We start from the raw sequence: 584 nt of genomic DNA on the forward strand, positions 1-584 counted from the left end.
AATTTTAGATAATAGATAGTGAGGTAATCACATAATTATATATTATCAGTGATTATATTCTAATTATGTGATTACCTCACTATCTATTATCTAAAATTTTAACTATTGAACAGATTTGGTCTTTAATCAAAAGTTTGGGTTTGACCATTGTGACTCTGGTGGGAACTGTAGGCTGTGGAATTGTGAAAGAACTCCATCTTTCCATACTCCTTGAATTGAGTGGCCCATTGCAAATCTAAGAATTCCCTTGCCATCCTTCCTTCCATTTGCCCATTCGCCCTCATAAACGTTATTATCCTCTGCACAATAAAATATTCCCTTGCCATGCCTTCTGTCATTTTCCCAATATCCTTCGTACCTGTTTCCATTGGCATAAGTATATACTCCAAATCCACATGCTTTGTCTGCAACCCAGTTGCCTTTGAACCTATCATTATTTGAGTAAAACAATTCACCTTCACCGTGCTTTTTTGCGTCAAGCCAGTCGCCAACGTATTTATCTCCTCTGCTATAAGTTAAAGTACCCTTACCGTTAACTNTTCCATCCTTCCAGTATCCTTCGTATTTCTCACCGTTCTGATAAG

At 37.2% G+C, this 584-nt stretch overlaps 1 protein-coding gene across 1 annotated transcript; it reads right to left on the reverse strand.

Annotated features, from left to right (window-relative positions):
- Nucleotides 1–122: 122 nt before the first annotated feature.
- Nucleotides 123–434, reverse strand: Chro.60296 (hypothetical protein). The annotated part of the gene is made up of 1 exon (XM_659725.1): nucleotides 123–434. The coding sequence occupies one exon, from the start codon at nucleotides 432–434 to the stop codon at nucleotides 123–125; it is 312 nt and encodes a 103-aa protein (XP_664817.1).
- Nucleotides 435–584: the final 150 nt, after the last annotated feature.

This window comes from Cryptosporidium hominis (assembly GCF_000006425.1).
Source record: "Cryptosporidium hominis TU502 chromosome 6 CHRO016104, whole genome shotgun sequence".
NCBI lineage: Eukaryota > Apicomplexa > Conoidasida > Eucoccidiorida > Cryptosporidiidae > Cryptosporidium > Cryptosporidium hominis.